We start from the raw sequence: 26,524 nt of genomic DNA, 5'->3' as shown, positions 1-26,524 counted from the left end.
CACATAAAGTTACTCATCATATGAAACTCTGGTGCCTACCAAAAGTAAAAATATCTAAAGAAAGGCTTGTTTTCATCTTAAGAAAATTATCTGTTTGGGATTTGAAATGTAAAGGATTTTTTTTTGTACCACATTGCTTTTCTTTCTGAAAATCATTTTTCACCCTATTTCTTTTCTTGTTTAATTCCAGTTCTTGGGTGATGCACCTATATTTCTCATCCTCTCTGAGCACTATCTTTGTATTTTATGACACTGCACAAGCAGGTTTGCTGGACTGTTCCTCTTTACAGTAGGGGCTATTTAAGAGAGGCTAGTGCTTTCTTAAATGAGTGTAACAAATTTCCTTTAAAATATCAATAAAACCCCTAAGTTTTATAGGCATAATAAGCAGACAGGATTATCAAAGAGAGGCTCATGGAATATGCTTCTTGATCTTTTGATGTCTGAATGAAATGCCTTGGCTCTGAGTAGCAAGTATCCTCTATTAAATCCCAGTCACATTTGCTGGGGCAGCAGGAATCAATCCCTGTAGATTCTTAACTATTTAAGGTTCTTTAGTTTCCAGGCTGGAAATCTGCACACACAGTTGCTCCATGTCAGTAGTCCTAAATGTTTTCTTTGCATTTTAATTGAAAAATGAAGCTTACCTGACAGAATTTTCTATGGTTTCATAGTGAGGAAGTATGGAGTTTCCCCTTACAAACTCAGTAAACCTGGAATGAAAACCTGGAATGAATTTTGACCATATATGAGATAAGATCCATTTCAGTATTTAGAACATAATGCACAGGAGGTAAAACCAAAACCTGCTTGGGGTGAGTCATTACCATTCCTTCAAAAGAAGCTTGTAGGTACCTAGAGTAAATTCTCATGTGGGATGCCAGTGTGGTTAGTTACTGGAGTCAGAGCAGCATTGGGAGATGCTGTGCAAATGTGACCCAACACTGTATCTTGGTCTCTCTAAGATCTTGATCTCTCTAAGGATTCTTTGTATTAGAGATGGATATAAGAAAAGAAGATGAGCCAACAGTACTCCTGTTACTCCTTACATTGGAATTCTCCTCTATGACTAATTTAGGAGTTATTTTACCTTTTCTCTTTAATGTGCTGAGACTTCATGAACTTCTGTCTCCAGCCTTTGTAAGAGCCATTCCTTTCATATTAATGACACATGAGGTCATCAGATTCCTGAACTGAAGAGGCATGGTGCTGGAATGCCACAGCATCCACCTCTGAACCTGCAGACACATGGAGCGCATTTGCCACGAGGCCAAATGACATGGTGAAAAAGAGGAGTCTGCAGATGCAAGTCAGATAAAGAGAACACGTGAGCTGTCCCAGCCTGCATGGCTCAACCTTCCTGACAGAAGAATGCTTCATGTCATCCCATTAGCCCCTTCAGATGTTCTTTCATTTGAGTGAGCAGGGGTTACATGTGCACACCAAATTAAAGAAAGGTATTTGTTAATGAGGGCTGATAGATAGAGGTGTGGATTTGATCCACTGACAAGGTTTTGTAGAGGTGACCTGATCTTCTGCTAGATCATTTCTCTGTAGGTGTAGCTCATGTAGGACATGTTGGCCATGTCCAGCACTGAGCCAACACAAGGATGTGTACTGCCAACATCTAGACACAGACCTCTGGAGCATGTGCCTGACACACTGCCAGTATTGCTTAAAATTCTTCTCTTAAAAAGAGTCCAGGCACAGTTGTTGTAACCATCTTGCTGGTCAACTCTTTTTGCAAAATACAAATTCTTATCACTTTCATGCATTAAAAGAAAAAGTTCTTTTTTTAAAAAGTGCTAGTGCTGGTGATAACACCAAAATTCAGAAATCCTAGACTCAGTACATCTTCCTCTGCATGTTGTCTCCCCCCTCATATCAAAAGATTGCAAATCACAAAATTTTAGACTATAAGAATTGATTTTTAATTCCTTTAATCAGCAGTTTCTGGCCTTCACTTGTGAACCACAAGTGTCTTCATAACAATGGCAGTTTTAACAGTGCTTTTAAACAAACTGTACCACAACCTCTTGAATCCATGATGCCCAGTTTCCTACAAATTTTTGTTTTGTGACTGAATTTTCTGTTGTCTAATGAGATGCATGTTCAAGGTGAAGTATTTCCCATGATTGTGCCTTTATAAATATTTTCCTCTTGTTAGAGTCTCTGGTATCTACTAATGATCGAGATTAGATCCAGTCTCTCCCACTGTGAAAGGACTAATAGGCTCTCCAGGTGGATCCACCTGACAAATACCATTTGTCTTCAGAAGAGCTGCCAAGGACAGAAACCCTGGAACACAGTGTAGCCTTGTTTGTTCGGCTTGTCTTTCGGGTGGCCAAAAGTTCATCTGCATGATTAAACAGTCAAGAGTTTTAAAACTGGTGCAACAAAATGTGTAAATTTCACTTACAGAAAGCAAGTCTTGTGAAAGTGACATTTTCAAATTTGATGTGAACCATGCTATATTTATATCTCTCAAGCCCTACTTTGAATATTTTTTCACAAGCTACTGCACCAAGAAGGGCACATTTAAATGCAGCTGATGTATTTGAGTGATATAAGGTTTGCAGGATTTTCAATCTTTTTTATTTCATCAGGTCATCCTCTTTTTAGGATTTGAAGTTTCTTACACCGTACCTAATTTAGCCCACAAGGCATGGTTCCCAAGGCATTCCCAACAGAATGATAAAGACTGTTCTTCCTCTGTACGCACAGATTACAATTTTTTCAAGGTACATCGTTATCCATCTGAATCCAAGGAAAAACTGTCAAATAAAGTAGAGCTCCATTCATTGAACCTTAAAGAGGAGCCCTGTACCAAATTGTGGGTCACTGTGGGTCCTGCCTTGTTCGGGTGCTGTATGATAAGGACCAGAGTACATTAAATCTCCTGTGACTCAACTGCAGTGGGAGGAAAATGTATTGCCTAGTTGCTGCTACAGCATGGATTTGTCTCTCCCTGAGCACACGGATATGTCGCAAGTATTCACAGAGTCCCACCGAGGGGAGTGAGCCTGTTACTTTGCAATGGGCTGTTGTGGCTGCTTCAGGGGCACCTGAAGCCTCCAGAAGGAAAAGGAATTAGCTGGGTACAGTGGAAATGTCTGCAAATGGGTCAAAGAGTAGTGCTGTTAAAAGCCAGAAAGCAGGTGCACACAATGTCCTTTTTGAGTGGACGAACAGCGTCAATAGGCAGTCAAACCAGAGCAACTCCACTGCTCATTAATTCTGTCTCTCGTTCCACCATTTCCTGTTCATTAACTGCCTCCTGCATTTACCCTCTCTCTGGAGCACATTACTCAGACTCAATCATTGTCTCCAAAAGGGAAGGGTGTTGAAAGAAAAGGCCAGAGCAAGACCCTGCATTCCCCACCTCTCCTAAACTAGCTTTTCTGCTAGAAAGAAACCAAACAAGTATTTTACACTTCCTTGGAAAGATAAATGTAATTCAGGCTTAAGGAAGGTATGTGCCCTCGAGCCAGGATTTACCTTTGTGCTGCTTATTCTGTCAAGAAAACTTGTTTTGTTCTGAAAGGACTGTTTTACCCACCTCTAAATCTCACCGTGCTCTAAATCTTTTAGGAAGAAATAAACACAAGAGTCTGGCTTTGTTTTAACTGGCTTTTTTAAGGAGGGCAATTTGTTTCTTCTTACTTTTTTGTAAGTTTTGATACATTTTAAGTGGAACTGCTATGCTTGTCTGAGTGTAGTGGCAGCTTGATGAACTGAATGGAGCCACACACAGATAAAATGTGTATTTGTTCTCTGAGAAAGACAGCAAATGGCTCCTGTTGATAGGAATCTGCTGACTTACCATGGTCCATATTTCTCAGTGCTGGACCAGAGAAGTGTCATGTCTGGTCCCAGGCCCTGTCCAGCAGGGACAAGGGGCCAGAGAACCTTCTACTACATCATTCTTCAGAAGAGAGTCAAGTATAGCAAGTCTCTGAAGAGATACCAAGCTCTATGCAGGGGCAGAAGGGTTTGTGGGCTGGAGAGCTGACATGCCTTGGCCACACAGCACCATGTTTTTCTGGGGTGGTACAGAGCTGCCAGGGAATACAGTCTGCAGCACAGCTTTTTTATCCATTGTATTGATAGGCACCAGCAGTGGCAATGTTTTATTAATTATTTCATCTCACTTATCCCATGTGTTCTTAGGCTGGTGTGCCAGGCTTGGACCTTTCACACAGAAATCCTGCCTGTGGCTTTGGGATGGTTTGATGCAGTTCTGCCACAAGGCACTGATTCAAATCAGGCTTTCCATTAATGGCCCCTGGAACATGTGTCCCTAGCTGTAAACACCTTGGTGTAGGTGCATGACCCATTCACGTCAGCTTTGCAGGAATGCCCTCAAAGCCATGCAGAAGTGAAACAAGCAGCAAGGAGAAGAGGGATGCTGTTCACACATTCAAGCAGTTTCTTAGGAGAAGCCACATTCCCAAATCTTTCCTGGCAGTTCACTTTTGCTTTATTCCAGGTGGCTCCTGTCTGCCCAGTCCCACACAGCTGAGTAGCTGTGGGGTGAGCACTTGGTGAGGAACATCCCCAGCATTTTCATTCAGTCCTCACTTTCAAAACCTACGGGGATGTATGAGGTTGAAGAACAAAATGAAAAAAGCTGACACGCGCTGTTTAGGACAAACGGACTTGATTATAGATCCTGGAGGTGCTATAAAACTGACAGATTACAGGTTCAGCATTTCTGGGGTTTGAGCTGTCTGGCTTCCACTGTGCTTTCATTGTATCAGCTGCCCCTCGTTTCCTTGCCTTTTGCTGGAAGCGCTGCACTGGAGCACAAGTGAAGTGAAGCAGGCCCTAACTAGAGCCAACAGCTGCCTTTTGTTGCTGCTGTGGAAACAGCTGTAAGGGGTAATATAATCATTCTTCTGTGGCTGGTCAGCTGCATATCATAAGCACCTTTCTCTGATTCAGGGGACCCAGAGGCAGCTCCTGTAGTGATGTAAATGCTAATTGGGCCCACAGCAGGCTATTTTGTGCCCCATTTGACATACTAAGCACTTGTTGTTCTGTCCCATGAGCATTCAGTTGATTGAACAGATATTCTTTGCCATCTTTATTACAATCAGACTCGTGTTTCCTTCATGTGCAGGAGAGGTCTTTGCACTGATTCCTGTAAGTTGAAGGAATGGTTTCTACACTTTTTGATATGTTTCTCATCTTTTGTGCAGTAAAGCTTTTCTGCGTTACCAGTCAGCTCAGAGTGCTCACATTTGGGGTGATGGATTTTTTCCTTTCTTACATATAAGCAAGTTTTGAATGGCTGTTGGGGGTTGTTCTTACAAAAATCAAACTCACCTGGACTCACACCAGTTTTGTGGTTTTTTGTCTGGGATGATTGATTTAAAAGCAGGTTTGATGAAAAAATATAGAATAAGTCATAGAAGAAATCATAGGAAGAAAAATTTAACAGTTTATCATCACAAGTCACAGATTATAATGGGCAGGGTGCTATTTGAGTGTACCTGTAGTGGGGCTGGGGGTGGTTGTTCTTAGAAACAAACAGAGGAGTGTGTAAATACTGAAAACAGCTGAGCAGCAAAATTAAGAAAGTGGTCTGGAACAGTGTGCCTGAAATTTAGATGCTGATTTTAATGTGTTCTTGGTCACAACAGTTAGCTGAACTATTTGAACAGTTTTTCCCTATCAAGTCAACTCACTACCCTTTTAAAGTACTTTAAAGCCCCACCTCAGACAGGGTTGTTGCTTGTCAGAAACTGGATATACTGAGTCTCCAAACATCCTTTGCAGCTCTTTTAAGATAGCATTTTTTCTGCTGAGGTGGAGCATTACAGTATTTCCCTGGCCAAATACTGTGTTGGATGTAGTCAGTCTATATCAGAACATTGAACGAGAGATAACAGAAAGTGAGTGTTCATTGCTTTGGCACAGGAGAGCACATAACATGCCAGCTGCAGGTATGGCTACATCAGGAGGTGCATCAAGGAGATCCATTATTGATCAGACATGGGAGGAGTGGCATTTAGTGTCTGCTCGGAAAAAAAAAATCAGGGAATAAATGTGAAAAACTAATTCAGAAACAAACAAACAAAAAAAACTGTGTAAGTTTCTATACTGGAAATCTTGAGTTACACTTCATTAACTCTGCATTTTTATTTCCCAGGTTCAGGTTCAGCGGTCGTATTCTTGGCCTGGCTCTCATCCATCAGTACCTTCTTGATGCTTTCTTCACAAGGCCCTTCTACAAAGCCCTGCTAAGGCTGTGAGTATAACCCCACAACCATGCACAAACAGCATCCCACAGGGAGTCCTATAGAGACACAGACCCTCAGGGTGCTGCTTCAAGCACACTGACCTTCAAGTTCTTTCTGCTGGTGGGTTGTTGTTCTGCGATAGAAAATGAACATATTTTAATTTTTCTTTGCTTTCTCCAAGAATTTGCCATTCATAAATACTATGTTGACAAAAATAAATAAGTATGACATTTAGAAAAACACATCAGAAAGTTCTGACACATAACTCCAGAGTTTACTACTGGTGAAAAGTTATTCCAAAGTTATTCCACCTTCAGCCAGGTGGAAGACTGAAAAACATCCTTAATGGAATGAAACAAAATAATAAGGAAAAAAGGGCAGAGGTTATATTAAGCAAAAATACATCATTTGTCATGCCTCACTGGCAGAGTAGCTTTTCATTCTAAAACATAAGTTGGGTTAATTAAGAATGTTCATGTAGATATAACCAGGGAATGTTTTTTTGGTCTTCTCTTGTCTTTTATTTTAGTAAGTGTAAGCTACCAAGAATACATTACTTTCAATTTGAAGTTTATCAGGTTAATTTAGATTGACAATCAGTCCCTCTTTAATTAATAGACTAAAGTAAAACAAGGTACACAAAATTTTTACAACAATAAAAAAGCCATAAATATTAACTCAAGACTGCAATTAAATGCTAAAGAGCAGAATAAAGCTTAGCTGAAACAGCTTCATCAATTAAGCTGATTCCAAATCAGCAAAGATACCTGTCTTTACAGTCCTTTAAGTTCTTTATCATGTTATTCTTTGTTGGGTTTTTAAAAACTATTATTATTGCTGGGGTACAAACACTCAATTGTACCTGATGTAGTCTGAAAATAGGCTGAAACCTAGGGTTCTCCCTGCATCCTTGTTGCCCCTTTAAGGAGTTAGAAACCAGGCTGTTCATAACAAATCTGTCCTTTCAGCAGACAGGGATGGCTCCTTATTAGCAGAAATTTAGGCTGCCTGATCTGCCCTGTGTCAGTGCTGTGTGCTTACCTGGCAGATGATAGATAATGGAAGCAGCCAGGCACAGCACAGTGGGGCTGAAGGGACACATGTGCTATGAAGTGCAGAGCATCCTGAAGATCCACGTAAAATCAAGCCCCAGGGGTGTCTTTTGACAGCAAATAATGCAGGCAGCCAACAGATTTGGCCTTGAGCCCAGCTATGCAAAGCAAACAGTTGCAGAACTGCTTCAAGAGGGTCTTTAAAACAGCCTTTGATGTTAACAAAACTAAATGAACTTCAGTTTTATGTTGGATCTTCAGTAAATTTGTTCACACACTGAGTAGGAAATCATTCTGACAGGAGTCACAGGACCATATATTTTTTCTTGTCTTGCAATCAGGCCATGTGATTTAAGTGACTTAGAGTACCTGGATGAAGAGTTCCATCAGAGCTTGCAGTGGATGAAGGATAACAATATCACAGATATCCTGGATCTAACCTTCACAGTGAACGAGGAGGTGTTTGGACAGGTGAGCACAGCTATGTAAAACATCTGAAAAGCAAATTTGAAGCTGACAAAGTTGAGCATGATGAACATCTTTCTGTCAGAACAGATCCTTTAGCCTTTCAATAACATTTTCTTCTCCTACCTTCTGTTTCTTTCAAGCCACCTGTTCCAAGGCAGATGTTTATTCTTAGGGTGTATAATATACAATACCAGCCCCCCTACGGGCCTGTTGAGCCACACTCTGATAAGCATGAGGAATTCTCGGGAGTGCAGCTCTTCTCTCCAGGGTGTAGTTCACACAGATGTGGCATTTGGTGAATGCAAGCAATGTAACTTCAAGCTGATGTGACTGAAAGGATGGATTAGGAGGGATAAAAAACATTTCACAGGTGCTGTAGGACCTGGCAATCCTTACCATTATTTTGTCTAATATCTCCCTGTTAGATTCTGTGTCTCTTACTTGCCTTGCACCTACTTACCAACTTGGTATGTACATCTATTTGTTGTGCTTTCTGCAGCTCAGCTCTACCTTAGTCAGACAGTTCTCTGTAACCTGGCTGATCACTAGACCCTTAGGGAGAGTGCAACACTGGCTTAAGTGCAGTCTGGCAATCAGAATAAATGTCTCCTGTGGGATTCTTTGGGTTGCACTGAAACCCTGGTGCTTTTTGGTGTTGCAAACCATGCTGGATTATAACTATCTCTGGGAAGCATTGAAGGGAATCAAAACAATATTCAGACCATGATTAAGGATCTCCAAGGAGATACTGAGAACTAGAGAGGCTGGAGAACGAAGCCCACCAAGCACTGCAGAAGCTCAGGGGATGGAGATACCTTGTAAGGAACAGATACACAGTGTCAAAAGGAGCAGAGAAATCAAGTGTAATATGACCTTATATACCCTCCATCTTACACGCATCACACCTGTGTGCCCTCACTGCCCTTTTGTGATTGGTCAATACGCATCAGCATTCCATGTTTCTTTGCCTTCCATACTATTCACAGGTCCTACGCTGTCGTAGTCCATTAGGGATGAGGCTCAGCTGCAGCCCCATTCCCAGTCACCACAAACTGTGTATCCACAGGAATATCCAGAGAATGGCTTTCACCACTTGACAGTTAAGTTTCCTGGAGGGATTGCACAAAGCTAGGGTAGTTCTGTGAGCTAGGGAAGAGTTTGACAAGTTTCTGAGGGGAGGAATTCCAGCCCTGCTCAGCTATGAGCTTTAAAGTAACAGAAAGCAAGCAAGGCTTCAGGGAATATATTAAAAACTGAATTTAGCCTGAGTATAGCAAAAGGTTACAAAGGATGAGCAGAGTTAAGGGTAGATGAAAAGAATGGGGCAGAAGAATTAAAGTAGGAAGCATCTGTAGGAGCAATAACACTGTTTTTCCACAGACTCAAATGCAGGAGTTTTTCATGGACTTGGAACTGAGAGCTTGCATGACATTGAATTGACAGTACAGTGGTTTCCCTGGAAGGTATGGCTACATGAGACTAATACACAAAGGCAGACAGAAGCATACAGACATATTCACAAAGGCAGATGAGACAAGTTTGTATTTACAAGGGAAGACTACAAAGTTGAATAAGAACTGAGTTGCCCTGATGCATCTGAAGGTAACATTTGGCACACTAATTACTTGTTATACTCTCCTCAAAGGAAAGAGAAAACAGGTACAAAGGAGTCTGTTGTGGAAGATAAGAGATGGCTCCAAATAGAATAGAAAAAAATTACAATCTGTTGAGGATACTGTGGTATAAAAGCAAAAGAACACTAAAGGTTGGATTTTGATGCTGTTGTCTAGTACTTTTTGATGCTGTTGTCTATGTACTGGACACTGACTTTGCTAGAACTAATGATGGGGAGAAAGGTTGGTTCTCACTGTGAATTACAACCGTCAGAATCCAAGTGTCCTAAGTGAAAGATTTTCATCTTGAAATTTACTAAGTGCTGACAGCAAAATAACAAAGAATTTCAGTCATATTTTATGCTCACAGATGGATCCTAGTTGGAAATTCTTTCATGCCAAGAGTATCTAACCACTTAAATGCCATCTGAGCATTGCTTTGCTTGGTACATGTGCAAGTGTAGATCACAGTGGGAGCTCTGCTAATATTTGGGCATTTGGATTTCAAGAGCTGGGTAAGGAAAATGAGAAATATACGGTCTCCTTGAGGAGCTGTATAGTAGATGGTTACAGCCCTTCTGTCCTGCTTCCACAATGACTTTATTATGGACCATTCACTGCTACTTTCATATTTTCTTGTCTCATCTCTTATGTGTATTGAACTTCTAAGGCTTTCAGGCCAAATCCTCTTTCTTGGTCGTTTCTTAAGGAGAATTTACTCCATATCAGTTCCAGCCTTCTTGTGTACTAGAACCCAGAGCACTCCTGTAACAGCAGTGATACAGTGTCAAATCAAGCATTACAATTTTACTGGTGGGGGAATGACAGTTTGAGAATTTCACTTAGAAGACAGAGATGTGTCAGTTGCTTGTGACCCAAAGTACTTTCTCATGCTTTTACCCAGTAGAAAGTGTTCTTCCAGGCCTTACTCTGAGCTCTCTGTGGATACAGCCTGTCTCTGAGCCCTGGCAATTGTTCCCATCAGGTAAAAGGAGTGAGCTACATTGGTTGAAATGTCTCCTTGCTACTCTGAAACCTGATTCTCAATTGTAGCTCACAGCTGCAGTTAATGCCCCTAAGAACAAAAGCCCTGAAATAGGGTCACATTGCTATTGATTGTTAGCCTCCAATCATAGATAATTAATAGTATTTGAATTTATACAGATAATGAGAAGTTAAAAAAACAATAGTTTTTTAGGTGTTTGTGGGAAGTCTTGCAGGAAACTTTGAACATCTAGAATTATGGTCATGCTTAAAGCTAGACAACACTTAGTCTTTGGATTGGCAGATACACCTTAATGCCTCACAGCCTTGAAGAATACAGCATGGTAGCTGGGCCAGAGCCCTGCTTTCTGGACAATGCAGCATTGCTTGTATAATGGTGATGCAATGATTTATGTTTGGGAATTTAACCTGAACCAGCTAAGAATTCCTAACTCCTTCCATCTAGCTTTACTTGTTCCTGTTGTTTCTCAACTAAGCTACCAATTAGATGACTCAGCCAATGTTTTTCAATTCATAATATTGCAATAGGTCCCTCAAGTAAGGTGACCTAAATACTGGCTGTGCTGTATGCTGTCTGCTGGGCTAATAAATAGATAATAATATAAATAATGCTAGTAATGAATATGTATTCATACAGTTCATTTAATGTCTGTGGTGGACATCGTTGTTATAGCAGCAGAAAACTGAAGACAAGAGCAACATATTCTTCCTTTTAAATCAACTGAATTGAATGTGAAAATAATTGAAAGACAAATACAATTTTCTGTCACATGGGAGGAGGAGTATGCGCTTGCTGGGTGGGATCCAGACTCATTCCTTAAATCTCTTCTCAATCTCAAGCTTTTGTAACCCAAGCCACCTAAATTAACTATTAAAGTGCAAAGAAATTATGCAGCTCTTGCTTAAAATAAGAAAAAGTTATTTACAGTACAAACTCTTCTCATGTTTGGATGGCTGACACAAAACTCTGAACCCCACAGTGACTATTTATCTGTGCAAGGTTGCTGTACAGGTCTTGTTTTAGGTAGTGTATTGGGAGTATTCATTTTATGATACTTTCTTTAGCTGTTTGCATTTCTAAGTAAACATTTTTACTAGCACTTGGGGAAGGGTAACACTTGTTGCCTAAGAGACAAGTAGATATCCCTTCCAGTTGGCAAAGCAATCTGCTACTCCAATACTGTGATTGTCTCTCCATCCTATTGTTTCCTGTACTGTGGCTTGGATGATCTCATGTTTGAAACACAACATGATCCATGCAAAGCTACACCACTGTTTATCTTTGTTCTGTAGGTGACAGAGAGAGAGTTGAAGTCTGGAGGGGCAAATACAGCAGTGACAGAAAAGAACAAAAAGGAGTACATCGAGAGAATGGTAAAGTGGCGAGTGGAACGAGGAGTGGTCCAGCAAACAGAGGCCCTGGTCCGTGGCTTCTACGAAGTAAGTAGCAAAGTGATGCTTCCACAGTCATCCCTCCTTCACCTGAATGAGTAGCACCCTGGTTAAATGCTTCATTGGTACCCTAGAGAGTAACTAAACAGACACAAACAGCAAGGAATTGGAGTTCTTGCATCTCTACAGACAGAGACCTTGGATATAGTGGGTTTAGGATTAAAGGAAAAAGGAAAGAAATGTGTCTTCTGAATGTGATAAAGCATTACTTATGATCAAGAGTTAAGAACTACACTGCTTTCCATTCACTCAGTGAGAGAAGTAGGCATTTGCAAATTTTGTTCTACTATGTTGTGATTTTGGGTGAGGATTAGGAGTCCCTGACAAAGAAAGATTGTGAAGAATTGTACACTTTGATGAGAATCTGATGAAACACACTGTGTCTTCAGGGATTTGTTCCAGGAAAGTCAGTCCGCAGGTGCAGTCCAAGCTTGCTGGTGGTATTCCCGGATACTGCTCCATTGCTGTCCCTGGATTTTGCAGTTTATCTTTGCTGAACACCTGGATCTGAGAACATCTTTCTGGCAGAACTGTTACAAGGACTGGGTTAAAACCAGTTGGCTTTGCTGACCAACCCATGTAGTCACCTATTCTTGCCCTTCCCTAATCCTACACAAATATGTGAATGCAAACATTCAAACTTTGTCAGGATAAAGAGTTGGCCACCAGAACCATAGGTTTATAAGACTTTGCTTCATTTCCAGTCTGAACTGTGCTTACAGGTGGTTTGTGTTCCAGGTTGTAGACTCCAGGCTTGTCTCTGTTTTTGATGCCAGAGAACTGGAGCTAGTTATAGCTGGCACTGCAGAAATAGATCTCAATGACTGGCGGAACAACACAGAATATCGTGGAGGTAAACTGCCTGCTCATGTTTACTACTATCTTGACTGTTTCAGTCTAAAACATGGAAGTCTTGCTCCATCTTCTCTTTCTGTCTTTCCTGAGGGAAAATGCCGTATTTTGTCCAGGAAGTTATTGCAAAGAATAACTCCTGAAATAAAAAAAAAAGTAAGAGCTCAGGTGTTGTGGTGTTATACTACTGAAATTGCTTCTGCTATTTCTATCCAGATTTTATCTATTCAATTACTGCAGAGTTAGAAGGAGTTTTGACCATTACGGACTGAAAAGGATTTGCACAATTAGATCTAAAAGTTACAAATCATCTAAGATGACTGTGACTGAACTCTTAGCCTCACAGAAAGTAGTTCCGCAAGTCCTACTGGCTTTAGCAGGTAGCTAAAATCAGGAGCTGAATTTCACAGTTGCCAATTACATTTCAACAATGTATAGATCTTGTTTAACTGTCCCCTTAGCTTAAACTATGTCAAGTTGGATTTTTTTCCCCTTCTCTGCTGCTTGGTCTGGTTTTGCTTTAAAGAATGATTTATCCAGGCTGTCTTGGATGATGAAAAAATGTGAAATCCACCGGTTCTGCACCACAAGTGGAAAGTTCCTGAGGTTCACATACCCTCCCCTGAAATAGAAGGTTTCAGTCTTTGCTGGTCACTGCCCAGCCTTTGGGTTACCTTGAAGTATGCAGTTTACCACAAGCACAGCTGGTCCCTAGTGTTATTCTCCTCCTACACTTTTCGATTTAACTTTTGAAACAAATTCAGCCTGGTATATGCTGGCTCTCACTGGCACAAACCAAGGCTCAGAGCCCCTCAGGTGGGAAGTTTGCCAGGGAAGGGCTTGTGGCAGCCAACTCCTCTCCATATGTCGAACGCTATTGCAATCCAAGAGAGAATTTACTCAGGAACCAGAAATTGTTAACTTGTTAAGACTCACACTGTGTGGCATATTGCTGTTGGTCTTTAATATCGCATGCATGTAACCACAGTTCTTGCCAAAAGGTTTGTAAGAGACCAATGAGTCTCAAGTGGATTTTTGAGTTTCAGGGTCCGAAATGAGTTAGTGATATTATAGTATCCAGGACAAAAAAAAAGCTGGGACCTACTGCCCATGAAGAACAAGATACATTGTTAGGCCAGGATCTTTCCAGTAGGAGATCTACTGCCCCATGCTAATGGGAACATTTTTCAATGTTACTCTTCTCAGTTAGGAGGGCGTGATTTTTATTTCTCTTGCTTGGTGTAGGCTACCATGATGGACACATAGTGATCCGGTGGTTCTGGGCAGCTGTGGAGAGGTTTAACAACGAGCAGAGGCTGCGATTGTTGCAGTTCGTCACGGGAACGTCGAGTGTGCCCTACGAGGGCTTTGCTGCTCTCCGAGGGAGCAATGGCCTGCGGCGCTTCTGCATAGAGAAATGGGGGAAAATCACCTCCCTCCCAAGGTACGTCCCAGCCAGGACTTTGTACCAGAATTGCTGTTAGAAACACAGGCCTGGTACTTTGTTCCATCTCTCTGTCAATTAATGAATACAGTAAGGACATGTAAAAAAAAAAAAAAAAAAACAACAAACAATGATCAGTTTGTTGTTCTGTAATTACATTCAGAGAAAAGTGTTTTCTTTTGCTGTCTTTTTGATTTGTAGGCTCAATTCAAACTATTTGAAATCTTTGGAAATGGTTAAGATTAAGATTTCCATAGGTTCAAACCTAGTTCTCTTATTTTGATTCTGGAACAGATTCAGATCAACAGGAGCTTGTCAACTGATTCTGTTCCCTTCACTTTCAAAGTGCTAACAAAAATACTTCTGAATTTACAGAGACATGAAAGCCAAAATCTGTCTCTGAGTTTTGGCTGGAGACCTGAATGTAATCCCTTCATTTATTCTGATGGTTCCACTTTTTTGTAATGAAGAAGCTTAGTGACAGAACTTCACTGATAATATCCAATTTGTTGCATCTAGTTCAGTCAGCCAGCTAGGAGCAAATGAGCTATAATGTCATACAGAATCAACAGACTCGGCAGTGATTCCCAAAGGAGAGGTCATCTTCCTTTTCAGAACAAAGGGGCAGGGGCACAAAGGGGTGGACTTGCCTCAGGCCACCCAAGAGAGTGATGGCACAGCCACTGATGGTTTCAGCTGTGAGTTCTGCTTTACTTCTTTATGGGTGACCAGCACTCATCCTTCCTTACTGAAGCGAGTCACCTTTTCTTGAATGTCCTGACAGTTGCCTGAGGCTCTGCCCCACTGGGATTACAGAACATTTCAGTGCCTCTGAGATACTTTTGCTACAGTGGCCCTTTTATATCACATTTGCCCTCCAAAGGATGCTTTCTTCCTGCTCTTATCATTTGCTTTCAGCTACACTGCAAAGGAGGCCACTTTTATGGCACAGAGCAGAAATTTCATCTCATAGATCTCACAAATATTGTCAGACAATCAATTAACCAAGGGTCTGGTCCAGTTTTCTCATTACTTGCTCTCCATGTTGTTTGCCCAGAAACATACCATAAGACATGGACTTGAGCAAACACCTGAGTCCTCTGGAGAGGTAAAGTCCAAATCTGGTCACCCTCTCAGTCCAAGTCTGCTCTAACCCATGCTTATGCAGTGGGAGATGCAGAAACTGGAGCCAAGGCACTATATCAGAAGGCATTCAGAGCTGATATCTTATGTGGACTCCCTCTAAAGTCAGGAGATGGGAGTGTTTTCAAGGAACAGTTCATCTCACCTGAACACAGACTTTAGAAATAGCTCAGCTGAGTCACAGCTGGAACATTTTGGTTTGTGTGCATCCACCATAAGGACTCTGTGAAGATTATATGGAGAGCTGGAGCCTACATGAAGCTAGATGTGCGATTTAAAACAAGATGAAAACATGTAAGGTCAGTAAGATGACTCATGCCATCTGAGCTCCAGCCAGCAATGCGGTAAGAAAGCCTGAGAGCAACAGTTTGCTATTTGTAGTCCAGGTCCTCCTTTTGCAGTATATTTATATAGTCAGGTTCTATGTAAGGGTTTCGGAGCTTACTGAGGACATTCCTGCTTGCAGACAGTCAGCAGTCACAGACTCTGCAGCGTTTCTGCAGAGCTCTCTTTGCACTCCTTCTGGGGTGCAAAGGGGTGAGAGGGAAGGGTGGACCTTGGTGCATGCACAGAAAATGCCCTGGCCTTACCCATCAAGTTCTGAAAAGGTAATTGGCCCCTTTCTGCTCTGTTTAACTTTCTTTGTGAACCTAGGCACTACTTCTGACTCAGATTCAGTTAGCCTCGAGATTTTATGTTTGTCTGCTGATCTCTGAATGAGTTGCTCTCCCTGACAGAGGCCTCCTTTCCAGGTGAAAGTTGGTAGCACTTATTAGAAGTCTTAGAGCTCTGCATTCATTTTAGCCAGGGGAAAAAGAAAAAAAACTTGCTCATGGGAAATAAACACAGCTTGATCACCATGAATTATTGCCTGCATTTTTATAAAATTATGGGGTGCTGCCAAGTATACACAGTGCTAAGAAATGCATAAAATACACAGGCTGTACCTGGAGCTTCCCTAAATCCTTAGTTAAGCAACTAAATGAGTATTATTTAAAACTTGTATTTTAAATACCTGATTATGATTTGCCCACGTTTATTTAGATTTATTTACATACTTAAGACTTACAGGCTAAGAAAAAGTCTTATGTCATATCCTGTCAGCCTTTTAACCCCGTGACATGAGTGTAACTAACTTTACAATAAACCACAACAAATTCCCTTTTCACTTTAACTGCTGTACAATGTGTAGAGAACTTTTAGCTCTATCAGGAGAATCCATGACTCCTTACCTGTTCCCTTACTTCTGCTCCAGATGGCTGAGGTAGTTTGGCAAATATCCCTACACTTGGGCAATGGAGCATGCAACTACCATTTACTTATAGTGAGCAGACATGTGCTAACACCTAAACTACATAGGTGTTAGCACATAGGCACTTGCAACAGCAACATGGCAAGGCCAGAAAAAAGGCATGGTGTAAATTTCTAAAATGAAACACTTTTCAAATAATAGCCCTAATACATGGCACTTAGAGTGCTTCTTGAAAGTACTGAGGGTAAGCAAGACTTTTTCAGGAAGGTTGAACATCCAGTAACTTCATTCTAAGTTGGTGGATTTGTTCATTAGTACCAGCTCCCTGCATGAACAGGGTAATCGTGGTGTAATATGTTCATCTAAGACTAAGAGTAAGATTACACCACTGTTTTATTTCTGGAGTGTGCACATGAGCCAGACACATTTTTCCTATCTGTATTTACTTTTGAGATCACATATGTTAGAAACTTGAGGCACCATACAGCTCAGAGATGTTGCTCTAATCCCAGATCTCCAGACAATGACCCTAAAGCAGGTTCCAAAGAGACTGCCAGCTTTGCAGATCTGTCGGTGTAAATCTGCATCATGGGTTCTTCCAAACTGGTATAACTTGTCATATAAAATAGCAGGTTCAATCACTTGTTCATCAAGGTTGAGTTTTACTCTTCCTATATAATATGGAAAGCTTTGTCCCAAAATGAAGGTGTTACTCATTTAACTGGTTGCCAGAGTAGGGATGGTTGGAGAATTTTTGCACCTACAGCCTCTTCTGTAGCAGGAATCCTCTCTTCACCTCTTCTGTGTCATGTAGGTTTGTAAATGGAATCAGTTTTAGTGGTAGTTCTGCTAGGACGGATTCTTGTTCCCCACCAAACATTAATGAAAAGCCACTGGTTTTCTAGCTGGAATAGCAGAGCTTCATTTGGTACCATGGGAGCAGAACTCCTGGCCCAAAACAGACCTGTGCTAAGAACTAGCAGTGCTTTCTACTATAACTATAGGAGGCAACAGTTCAGTCTTCTTAAATCCTCGGCTGGAAAAAGTGTTTGGTGCCTACAAATGCCACTGTCCCACCTTGTGACTGCACTCCTCACCTGGCAAAAACTCCTGCCAGTTCCAAGATTATGTCTGTTTGAGTATCAAGTAAGTAAGGACATCAGTGTGTATCCCAGGGATTCAAATAATCACATTTGACGCAATGAGGTCACTTTCCCCAACAGTGCTGAGCTGCAACTACTCTTTCATCAGAAGAGATTTTCATTCAGCAGTGTAGTATGTGTTATGTATGATGCAGATTACCAGTGCTAGTAAATATCTGATCTTTTGTAAGAGAATTCTGTTCTTCTCTGTTGGATGATCAAGTATTTAATCACCACAGAGTTCCATATTCTAATTAAAAAAAAAAAAAGATTGTGACTACAAGGAACTTTATTCTCATTATTTCCTTCTTTACCAATGGACTGAGTGCATGGACTTTGCTGTCTCTTACCATCCATCTTCTCTTTCCTCTTCAATACAACAGCAGTATCAGCTACAAATCTACATTCATCTGTTTAACACTGATTCCCAGACAGCATGTAAGTGTTCCCTCTTACAGGCAGAAGGAACAAAAGCTACTATTGGTGGGTTCTCAGATTGACCAAGGGGGGTTTGTGGGCTCATTTAACGAAAGCAAGGTGAACAGAACTGCCCAGTTTCTGCCTGGCAGGTGTGATTATGTTAGAATGTAAGCCTTACTTTAGTAGATAGTTTCAAGCTATAATTAAGATAGCAGGGGGTTCTGTGCCCACTTTAACTGCCTTTGGATTCTCATCTTTATGGGGAATAAGAGAACTGACAAAGAAAAGAAGAATGCAAAAATCTTAAAAGCTTATAATTTTTAGAAAGAATTCTTAGAAGAAAAGAAATAGCATAGCACTGTGAACAATGAGCAAGATTCAGGGTTCAAGCCCACCAAAACTGTATTAAGTAATAGAGACAGACTGCCAGGAAGAATGAAATTTTAAGTGGTCCATTTACTGCTTAAATTACTGGAGGATGAGGGCATACGAGGGTCAGAGTTGGTTTACATTACTTTATCTTGCATTTTCTTCTGGAGAAGCCAGAATCCTTCCCATAAAAGCTCTTACCAATGTAATTCTTATTCCAGGCCTTACATTCCCTGAACACCCTCTCAAATGTCAGCAGGCTTATGTGGTAGGAGGCTTAAATCAAGGGAAGAAATATTTTCTCTTTGCTGTGACTACTTCTTGCACTACTGATGTGATGTTTTCACCCCAGTATGTGTGGCAAGTGTTCTCTGGTTATGCTTACTGTAGTCACTCTCACTGGGATCAGTAGTAGGAGGCCAACATAATTCAGGAGGAATTTACCCCTTTGGAGGATGGAGCACAGTTAGACAACATTGGGCATTATGGAAAGTATCACTGATTATTAATTGCCCTGTGTACTGCAGTATCACACAATATATGATAAAAAACAGACAGTTTTGCACATAATTATCCTTATTTAAGACTGAGTGGGCTTCACAGGCATCACTGGAGTTGCAGTAGATCCACCCTTGTTTCACAAACCAGAATATGAACTCAGGTTTTGCCCTTGGCAATCTATTGTGGTTTGCACCATAAGTAGGTAGAAGTGTAAACCTTACCTGGATAGTGCTTCTGAAACGCTCTTTTCATTTCAAATTTGATCACCTTTCTTTGAAGTGCAAGGATTTTTTTCTGTGACGTTGTTGAGATGGGGAACACGAGAGTGTTGTTTAGCAAAATGTTTCAGTGTTTCTAGACATGTTAACATTTTTTTTCCTTTCTTTGCTCCCCACAATAAATTCCTTGAGACCTTCTACAGAAGAGCCCATATCTGTAAACATCATAGTAAGAAAAGGAGTGTATCTTTTTTCTGAGTTTGGCGAGGTCAAGGATGTCTAAAAGTCAACAGCATTGAAAGGTTGTTTCACAACCAGTGTGAAACCAGATGGATAATGATCTCTCAAGATAAATGTCTGCAAGAAAGTAAACACCAGAGTCAGTGGCTGTGGATATGGCTGTACCACACAAGAGGATGCACAGCAGCAATGTCTGAGATGCTGTTGTCTCAAACAGTTAAATATACCATGGTTAAATACCATACAGAGGTCTGGTTCTGTAAAACTGCTTTGGAGGAACTCACACCTGAACCACCATGGCTGTGCCACTTCCAATTCTGGAGCCCAGCAGCTGAGCTCCTCAAGACTGGCTATCTCTGCATGGGGTTCTCTTGCCTGTGATAAACATGTTCTGAACGGACTATGAGAATCCTCTTAATTAACTCCCAGTGGTTGATAGTATTGCCAATGGATTGTAGAAACAATTTATGTTACCAAAGATTGTTGAGATGAACAATAAATACTGCAGGGCTACTCATGGATAATACACATGAGCTGCCATGTTTAATTTTAAGAGATGAATGAAGTAACAGCTTTCTTAATGTTCATTTTTCACTAACTCAGGCATTCCAAGCTCATTTCCACAAATTCTGTGTTTATTGTATTCACTTCTGAGACTAACCAGCTACCAAATCTTCATTCAGAAAGGGGAAAAAGAATGGTAGAAGCTCTCCTAATTGAAATTCTGTAATGCAGTGAAGATTATGTGCCTCTGGCTATTTCAGTTGCCTGATTGCTTTTAATGATTCACCACTGGTGCTTGATAAAGCTCTTCCTCTGAATCTACAAGTCTCAGGCCAGCCCATCTACTACCATTACATCTTTCTCACTTTGTGGGTGGCCTAAGAGATGACTAGTGTGGCTTCATGTTATTTTCTCCAAGATAGCTCTGCTGCTTCAGTGTAAGAGAAATAGGATTTAATTAAAGTTTGAGATAGAAGAGCTCAAAGTAAAACAACTCCATGGCTTCTAAAAATACTAGGGGCCAGAAGCTCAGACATTGTTTAGCCATTGAGGCTACATTTCCTTCTGTAAAGTTTTGTCAATTCACATTTATCCCAGTGAGCAAGAGGAAATAGAAATATTGCTATCATTATGTAAAACTCTAAAAGCTGACTGAAAAAAAACTGAAACAATTTTACTGAAAATGTGCCCCTCCCACGTCCATTTGTTGAATGAGCTGTGCAGTTTCCCAGTCAGTTGAAATGGCTGAACTGTTGGGGCAGGAGCTATTTCTTTGCTCCACATTTGTAAAGCACCTCCCACAGTGACGGGCTGTCTGCCTTTGGGTCTAATTGCTGCTGCCAGAAAAGCTGCAACAGGGTGAAGGCACGCATGGAACCCATTCCATGGCTTTTTTTGAAGGTGCTGCCAATGTAAATATAAGGTTAGGTAAATGTAATGGTAAAACTGGGGAAAGAGATGGTCATCAAGTTTGCAGCTTGCTCCGCACAGAATATTTTGCTTTTGTCTTGGATACTACAAATAAATAACATTTAAAGGCCAGACTTGCAGCAGATGGCCAACAGCTGACTTGCTGAATATTTTCAGCAGCCTTCCTTCCTCAGTTAGCAGATCCCTGAATGGTCTTTTTGCAGGCCTGCCTCACTGCAAACACATGCTCAGCCCATTCTGTCACTGTATTCCATCACATTGTGTTTGTCCACTGCTGCAAAACTTACTGACAGATCATGTTGGATGTACAGATGAGTGCCATTTTGTTAAAAAATCTTGAAGCATCCAAAATTATAGTAATGAACTTCTTTATCAGGCCCTAAACCCCAGCTCCTCAGTGACCTCCAGCATTCTTCTCCATCAAGATCCGTACAAGAGCCCTGCAACATCCGAAGGAGGAATATCAGATCTTATGTTGATACTTAGCTTGTGTCTTCTGTATAACATATTCAGGTGCATATGCACATACATTTCAGTACCTCATATTTTGGTGGAATTAAAAAGTTTTACTTTGAGTGAACTTGAATGTCTTGAGTCTCAGTAGAAGCTAGCTTTCTCAATTCTTATTTTCTCAAGTTTCTGAGATTCAGCCTAACATGTAGCATATTTTCCTTTTACAGGGCACACACATGTTTCAACCGTTTGGATCTTCCACCTTACCCTTCATATTCTATGCTGTATGAAAAGCTGCTGACAGCTGTTGAAGAAACTAGCACCTTTGGACTTGAATGAGGGGGTTCAGTCACTTCTGGTGTTTTTATGGCAGATGATGTCACCTTTCCTGTCCACCGTCATTTGATCTTGGTTTCCCATGTTTTTATTTTTGAAAACAAAACAAAAATCAAGATTAACAAAAGCCGTGCATGAAGAACTGCCACCCTCTATGATCTAACCTTCATGCTTTCATCCTCTGTTTCCAATGGACTGCTAGTCTGTATGCAATAGAAAATCAACTGTCTCAAGGTTTCTGTATATCTCTACATACCTCCATTAATAACAATGAAAATACAAATGCAAGTTACACTACACTTGACCAAATGTTAATAAATGTTTACTTCCACCTACGTTGATTAAAAAAATTAAAAACAAACTTCATCAAGCATTCCAAGCTTTTATATACCCATATCTTCTAAATCAATTCATAGCCCATCTTACTTCTTAATCGTTGAATCCAGTACTAGGAGCTGGTCAAATATATCATCATCCATCCCTATTTTCCCTGTATGTATTGTCCATCTGAAAGACACCTATGAGCAAAACTGAAATTTTTATATATGAACTCATGATCCACATCAGTTGTATCAGCTGGAACTGGCCCAGATACACGGTGCAGATAAGACCTTCAAAAAGTAAAAAAAACCACCACCAACCTGTAATGCAATGCAAAGCATAACAGCGATTGTTATGATTGTTGCTTGCCAGTACTGGAGAGAACTCGCACTTCAGAGCTATCGGGAGGGGCATCTCCATTGTAATGTTTACCACACAAGAAGCACAAGGTTGTGCACACTCAAGAAGGATGTTTTATTATGTAGCATAAAGGACAAGGCTCCCTTACCTTAGTATTGTATATGACAAGGAAGAGGGGAAGTAAGAAGAATGTTCTACTCTTATGAATACCCTTGGGTTATGTTTACCAGATCTTTGTTTTCTGATGTTTAAAATGTTTGTTTCCAAATGACAAGTCTAGACAATCCCATCCCCTGTGTCAGAAGCCATTTATTTTCTGTTAGGTTGGGCTAATCCATGGTTGCTGGGGGCGGTTGTCAGTTCTGTTATTTCTCTTTTCTTGTTCAGTGGAATAGTCCATATCCTCAAGAGTGATTGGTTGTAGACAGAATGTTTTTGTCTGGGGTCTGTCAAATGAGAAGCTGCAGTGAATGAAGGTGTTTGTCAGGTATGAAGGGAACTGTAACTCTCTGGGTGTTAAGATTTTTCTGTACATCCTCTTGGAGGAAGCCGTCCAGTCATTCTAAGTACCACTAAACTAAAGATCTTGCTCTTGTTACTGCAGACATAAGCCTCTTCAGTTTGGTGTACTTTCCAACTCTGAATTTGGAGGGAAAAAAAGGAAAACAGCAGTAGGCTTGTCTTTGGATGGATTTTGCTGAGGCTGTTACAGTCAAACTACTGCTCTGATTACATTCTAGTTATTAATCTTTGCTGCCCTTGTTTTCCAAGACCAATCTCAGATTGAAAGTGTTTGTCTTAACTGGGAAATAGAAATACAAAGTATCTTCTGACACTAAATATGTTAAAGGATGCAAGAAATGCAAAGTGACACATTTATGAAGGTACGTGAGAAGGTAACATCATAGTGTTCAGCAGCTTGCATGAAGTACAACACCCCCTTGAGGGCTTGTTACTGGTAGTTTTGTGTTAGTTATGCTTTAGATCACTGTAAAATCAGGAGACCGGTTTTAGATCTAACACATCTATTTTGTCCTAAGTTTTCTCACCAGAGGAAAAAAAATTGGACTCTGCATTCTCACATATTTTTATACAGAACCTCGTCGCATTTGAAAAACTGCATTCTGAGAGCTTTAGATCTTTCTCCTGCTTTTATTCTTAGGTCAGTAGGTATTTGAAAGGTGATGGATCCAAAAATATATTTCTAGGCAAAAAAAAAAATTTTTTTTTTGTTACTGGTACATAAAAATCTGAAATACTTAAATTGCCCCTTCATTTGATTTGTGTGGCATTTCAGCAACTTTTATGCTAGTTTACTGTGTGGCTTTTACTGAGAATCTATGTTTTATTATGTTGTTGTTTAATATTACCATTGCAAACAGAGGCTGCAGCTACAGGCCAGCTTCATTGTACCCCACACTGAAAATGATGTTTAGTGTTTCCATGAATGAGCTCTCAGGCATTGATTCTATGTGACCAGCCCACTGCACAAGAGAGATGGAAAAATTAATGTTTTTCTCAGAGCATCTGTCATGTGCACATGAATTTCATCAGGACAAGTCACACCAGGAACATGGAAATCTTCCAATGTATGTAATTCCTGCCTCTTCACCTCTGGGCCCCCAAATCCAGTGATTCTTGTATGGTTCCCAATTTATTCCTGATGATGTTATAAAGTTACCTGTACTATGTCAAATGTTGGATGTCTTCTAACATAAGAAGAAAGAGAAGCATCCAACTGGTTTGTCCATGTTTGGCCAAGGGAAATAAAGAGCTGTCTCAATAACATAGTAAAAAAGTGGGGAAAAATCAATCTTTACAACACTGTATAGTTAAATTTTTTTAAGTATTTTAAAACTATATTTTATTACAAAAAAGTGAAACTATTTTTTGTAGCATAATAAAAGATGTTTGTATTTCAGAGACAGCATCAAGCACCACTAAATGAAATACAGAAGGCTTTCTCCTGAAATTCTTCTTCACAACACTTTCTGGCACTCATCACACACTAAACTAGATTATGTTTGGCAGATGCCATCTCAAGCACCTTGTGTGTTGCTCCTCTGGGAAACACAGAGCATAGCCAGCTACTTCCCATCAAAATCCTTGATCCAAGTTGTCTTTCAAGCACACAGCCTAATATTTTTTAAAAGCTGCTTTCTAAGTTGACAAAGTCATGCAGATTTCCTTGAAAGTTTTTTTGATCTAAGGCCAGGAATAGAGATGGTTGACTGTTTTCATAAAGCAAAGCAAAGAGAAAGAAAATGCCATGTGTGGCTTTTCCTGCATTCTGCCATTCCAGCCCTATCCCTCTCTCTTCCCAAATGCCCTACCCCAATAGGTTTTCAAACTCCTACGTCATCTTTCTGATATCCAGATCAACATTTCACAGTATTTCTCCATTCCTTGTGTCATGCCATGGGCAGAATCCAGTCTCAGCCTGGAGTGAGGGGGAAGCCATGCATCTGCAGAGTCAGAGTGAGGCAGTGAATGGTGCTCACAGGAGAGAGGGAGGAACCTACCTCCCTCAGCCTGTTATTTAACCTGCCCATTATGCAATTAATTGACTTTGTGCATATGCAAGACATACCCTTCCTAGTTCATCTGTTGATTCAAGTGCTGTTACTCCCTGGGTCTTCATCTTCAATTGTAAAACACTGACTGCTGATTACAGAAATTCTGGTTTCATTGTTTCCTACAGGAAAGAATAGAAGATATTCCATAGGGCAGATTTACAGTGAAATAATCTTTCCAGCTCTTTCACCTGGTGGTGGCTAGATTAGGATACAATATCAACATCATTAGATTTTTAAAATGCGAGTGAAAATGGAAAAGCCAATCTGACAGCTTTCATGAATTCTAGTTTTTGATTGGAGCAATGAATACTGGCAATGGTTTCAGAGGGCCCATACGTTTTTGAAAATTATTGTCATGATGGTATTAATGGTTAAGGGAGGGAAGGGGGTATTTCTGGTTTTGAAATCCTGTTAGCGTTAATCTGGAGATAAGAGAATGGAAGTAGGTATTTTAAATCATCAGTAGGTCTTCCAGCTTGAAGTAGTCTCACTGACTGTTCAACCACATGAGCAATGCAGGATTTGATCCAGTATAAACATCTGTATCTTAGTGTTAACAGCGTCAGGTCTAAACCTTACAAATGCTGTCACTTCAGTCTGCAATAAGTTACATAAGTGTTCAGTTTCAGTCTGTGCATATTCAAAACTTGACTTTTATGTTCCAGAGAGGTCCATGGCTATCACAAGGCAAGAAGTGAGTGGTCCAAACTACATCTAACGTCTAATGGAGAAATCATGAGTTTTGTACAGGTCTGACACAGGGGAATTTTTACACCCAGTTTGCTCAAGTGCCCATGAACTTTTGAATGAACTGTAGCTGAGGTTTGAGCTGATAGTCTAGTCTGAGATATGGCCTGTGGGGAGGGGAGTGTTTGTTGGGATTGTGTTTTGTTGTTCGAGTTTCACTGTAACAAATAGTTGACATACCTCTAGTTGGAAACAATAGGATACTGAATTTGAACATGAAAATCGAAACTGAAATAAGCTAAAATATAAATGCACAGGGGACAGGTTAAACTCGTCCTTCACTATTAATCCTTTGACAGTCCATGGAATTTCAGAAGAACAAATTTGACTGGAGATCTGTTTAATTTCGGTTGAAATGATATTTGCCCTGTCTCCATAGTAATAGGGATTCCCAGTCAAGATTAAATGCTTTCAGTCAAATGCAGACCAACAGATCTTTCTACAACAAATGCGGTGCTTTTTTATTATTCTTGCTGTACCTCAGTGTTCATTTTGAAAAGATAAAACTACTGCAATACACTAAATCTGGGATAGATTTTCCAGTTATCACAAGGTCCAAAAGATTGGATTGTTACTTTCTCACTAGTGAGTCATGTAGTTCTTTTGTTCCAGTAGAAAAACAGATTCCTGTAGATAGTAGATACTAGGTATAGTAAATATTGTACCATTAGCCAAATTCCCTGCAGCTTCCGATTTATCTAACGGAAATGTCTGTTACAGTTTTTGTTAAAGACTACATAAAGTCAGTGGCAGGAAAGGTCCTCATTATTGGACTGATTTTGCTTTTATTGACAGAAAAATGTCACATGATACTCAGGCTGTGCTTTCTATTCAACCATATCACTATGGAGGAATGTCAATAAAATCACTTTGTTATGGCA

The 26,524-nt window shown here is 40.4% G+C and overlaps 1 protein-coding gene across 4 annotated transcripts in view; it reads left to right on the top strand.

Moving 5' to 3' along the window:
• The window catches only part of HECW1 (HECT, C2 and WW domain containing E3 ubiquitin protein ligase 1), a 253,036-nt gene extending 226,512 nt beyond the window's left edge, over positions 1 to 26,524 (top strand). For all 4 annotated transcript variants that reach the window (XM_066557176.1, XM_066557193.1, XM_066557201.1 and 1 more), the window contains 6 exons: positions 6,155 to 6,253; positions 7,639 to 7,768; positions 11,677 to 11,823; positions 12,574 to 12,688; positions 13,933 to 14,131; positions 21,531 to 26,524. In XM_066557176.1, the coding sequence (XP_066413273.1) occupies positions 6,155 to 6,253; positions 7,639 to 7,768; positions 11,677 to 11,823; positions 12,574 to 12,688; positions 13,933 to 14,131; positions 21,531 to 21,642 (802 nt within the window). In that variant the 3' untranslated portion in view covers positions 21,643 to 26,524. The remainder of the gene's footprint in view (positions 1 to 6,154; positions 6,254 to 7,638; positions 7,769 to 11,676; positions 11,824 to 12,573; positions 12,689 to 13,932; positions 14,132 to 21,530) is intronic.

This window comes from Molothrus aeneus, chromosome 1, assembly GCF_037042795.1.
Source record: "Molothrus aeneus isolate 106 chromosome 1, BPBGC_Maene_1.0, whole genome shotgun sequence".
NCBI lineage: Eukaryota > Metazoa > Chordata > Aves > Passeriformes > Icteridae > Molothrus > Molothrus aeneus.
The sequence above is the reverse complement of the archived record's forward strand: the minus strand, read 5'-3'. Positions and strand labels throughout refer to the sequence as shown.